Source organism: Budorcas taxicolor, chromosome 15 (assembly GCF_023091745.1).
Source record: "Budorcas taxicolor isolate Tak-1 chromosome 15, Takin1.1, whole genome shotgun sequence".
NCBI lineage: Eukaryota > Metazoa > Chordata > Mammalia > Artiodactyla > Bovidae > Budorcas > Budorcas taxicolor.
The window spans coordinates 77,417,776-77,420,201 of NC_068924.1; the positions used below are offsets into that span (position 1 = coordinate 77,417,776).

Genomic DNA, 2,426 nt, shown 5'->3' on the forward strand with positions numbered 1-2,426 from the left:
ATGGATAAAGAAAACCACTCAATGGTGACTGAGTTTATCTTTATGGGCATCACTCAAGACCCTCAGCTACAGATCATCTTTTTTGCAGTCTTCCTCTTGGTCTACCTGGCCAATGTAGTGGGGAATGTTGGGATGATTATCCTGATCATAACAGACACTCGGCTTCACACACCCATGTATTTTTTCCTCTGCAACCTCTCTTTTGTCGACCTGGGCTACTCCTCAGCCATTGCCCCCAGGATGCTGGCTGACTTCCTAACAAAGCGCAAAGTCATCTCTTTCTCCAGCTGTGCCACCCAGTTTGCGTTCTTCGTAGGCTTTGTGGATGCCGAGTGCTATGTCCTCGCTGCCATGGCCTACGACCGCTTTGTGGCCATCTGTCGACCCCTCCACTACAGCGCTCTCATGTCCAAGCGAGTCTGCTTGGCTCTCATGCTGGGCTCCTACCTGGCTGGCTTGGTGAGTTTAGTCACCCACACTGCCCTCACTTTCAGTCTGAGTTACTGTGGTTCCAACATCCTCAACCACTTCTTCTGTGAAATCCCACCACTCTTAGCCCTCTCTTGCTCGGACACCTACATCAGCGAGATCTTGCTCTTCAGCCTCTGTGGCTTCATTGAATTCAGCACCATCCTCATCATCTTTATCTCCTATGCCTTCATCCTCATCGCAGTTATCAGAATGCGCTCAGCTGAAGGCAGCCTCAAGGCTTTCTCCACCTGCGGGTCCCACCTCACTGGCGTCACACTTTTTTATGGCACAGTCATGTTTATGTACCTGAGGCCAACATCCAGCTACTCCCTGGATCAAGACAAATGGGCTTCTGTGTTCTACACTGTTATCATCCCCATGTTGAATCCCTTGATCTACAGTTTACGGAACAAGGATGTGAAAGCTGCTCTCAAGAAAATAATTGGAAAGAAACCTCAATAATATTAATCATAAAAATGAAAAAAAAATTAACACAGGTAAATAATAGTGGTAGAAGGATGTGGCAGGAAATAAAAAATTCTAGTTACTTTCCCTTAAGCCCTACAAGTTACCAACTATTTGCTGAGTCAATCTTCTATTTTTTTTTAAATTGAGGTATAGTTGATGTGCCATTTTGTATAAGTTTCCATGTACAGTATACTGATTCAAAAATTTTTGAAGGTTATGCTTCACTTATAGTTATTATAAAATACTGCCTATGTTCCTTGTATTGTACAAGATATTCTTATAGCTTATTAATTTTGTATATTTGCTCTATTGAATAGTTTGTTTTGTTTTGTTAGATTCCACATATAAGAGATATCATGCAGTATTTGTCTTTCTCTGTCTGGCTTTATTCACTAAGCATTATATTCTCCAAGTCAATCCTAAATTCCTAAGGATTTTCAGTAATATTTAACTCTATGATCTGAAGAAAAGATAGACTAATATTTTTGAAAGTCAAGCTGAGAAAGATGCATTAGGTTTCTCTCTTTTTTAAAGTTCTTATTGGAAGATAGATCTTTTTCAATGTTGTATTAGCTTCAGGTGCTCATTAAAATGGAAGATAGACCTTTTTCAATGTTGTATTAGCTTCAGGTGCTCATTAAAATGAATCTGATATACATATATCCACTCTTTTTTAGATTCTTTTCCATACAGGTCATTACAGAGTACTGAATAGACTTCCCTATGCTATCCAGCAGGTCCTTACTAATTTTTTATTTTATATATTGTAGTGTGTATGTCCGGAGAAGGCAATGGCAGCCCACTCCAGAACTCCTGCCTGGAGAATCCCATGGATGGAGGAGCCTGGTAGGCTGTGGTCCATGGCGTTGCGAAGAGTCAGACGTGACTGAGCAACTTCACTTTCACTTTTCACTTTGATGTGTTGGAGAAGGACATGGCAACCCACTCCAGAACTCTTGCCTGGAGAATCCCATGGATGGAGGAGCCTGGTAGGCTGTGGTCCATGGCGTTGCGAAGAGTCAGACGTGACTGAGCAACTTCACTTTCACTTTTCACTTTGATGTGTTGGAGAAGGACATGGCAACCCACTCCAGAACTCTTGCCTGGAGAATCCCATGGATGGAGGAGCCTGGTAGGCTGCGGTCCATGGCGTTGCGAAGAGTCAAACATGACTGAGCAACTTCACTTTCACTTTTCACTTTGATGTGTTGGAGAAGGACATGGCAACCCACTCCAGTACTCTTGCCTGAAAAATCCCAGGGACAGAGGAGCCTGGTGGGCTGCCATCTATGGAGTCACACAGGATAGGACATGACTGAAGTGACTTAGCAGCAGCAGTATATATGTCAATCCCAATCTTCCAATTTGCCCCTCCCTCACATTACCTGCTGACATACATGTTTTTTTGTTTGTTTGTTTGGTCTTATTTTTAAAATTGGCTCACAGGTTGATTCAAAATGGAGATAGGACATGAAAGAGGAAATAAA

The 2,426-nt window shown here is 42.5% G+C and overlaps 1 protein-coding gene across 1 annotated transcript; it reads left to right on the plus strand.

Moving 5' to 3' along the window:
- On the plus strand, nt 1–933 carry LOC128060748 (olfactory receptor 1019). The gene has a single exon (XM_052653128.1). The coding sequence runs from the start codon at nt 1–3 to the stop codon at nt 931–933; it is 933 nt and encodes a 310-aa protein (XP_052509088.1).
- The last annotated feature ends 1,493 nt before the right edge of the window (nt 934–2,426 follow it).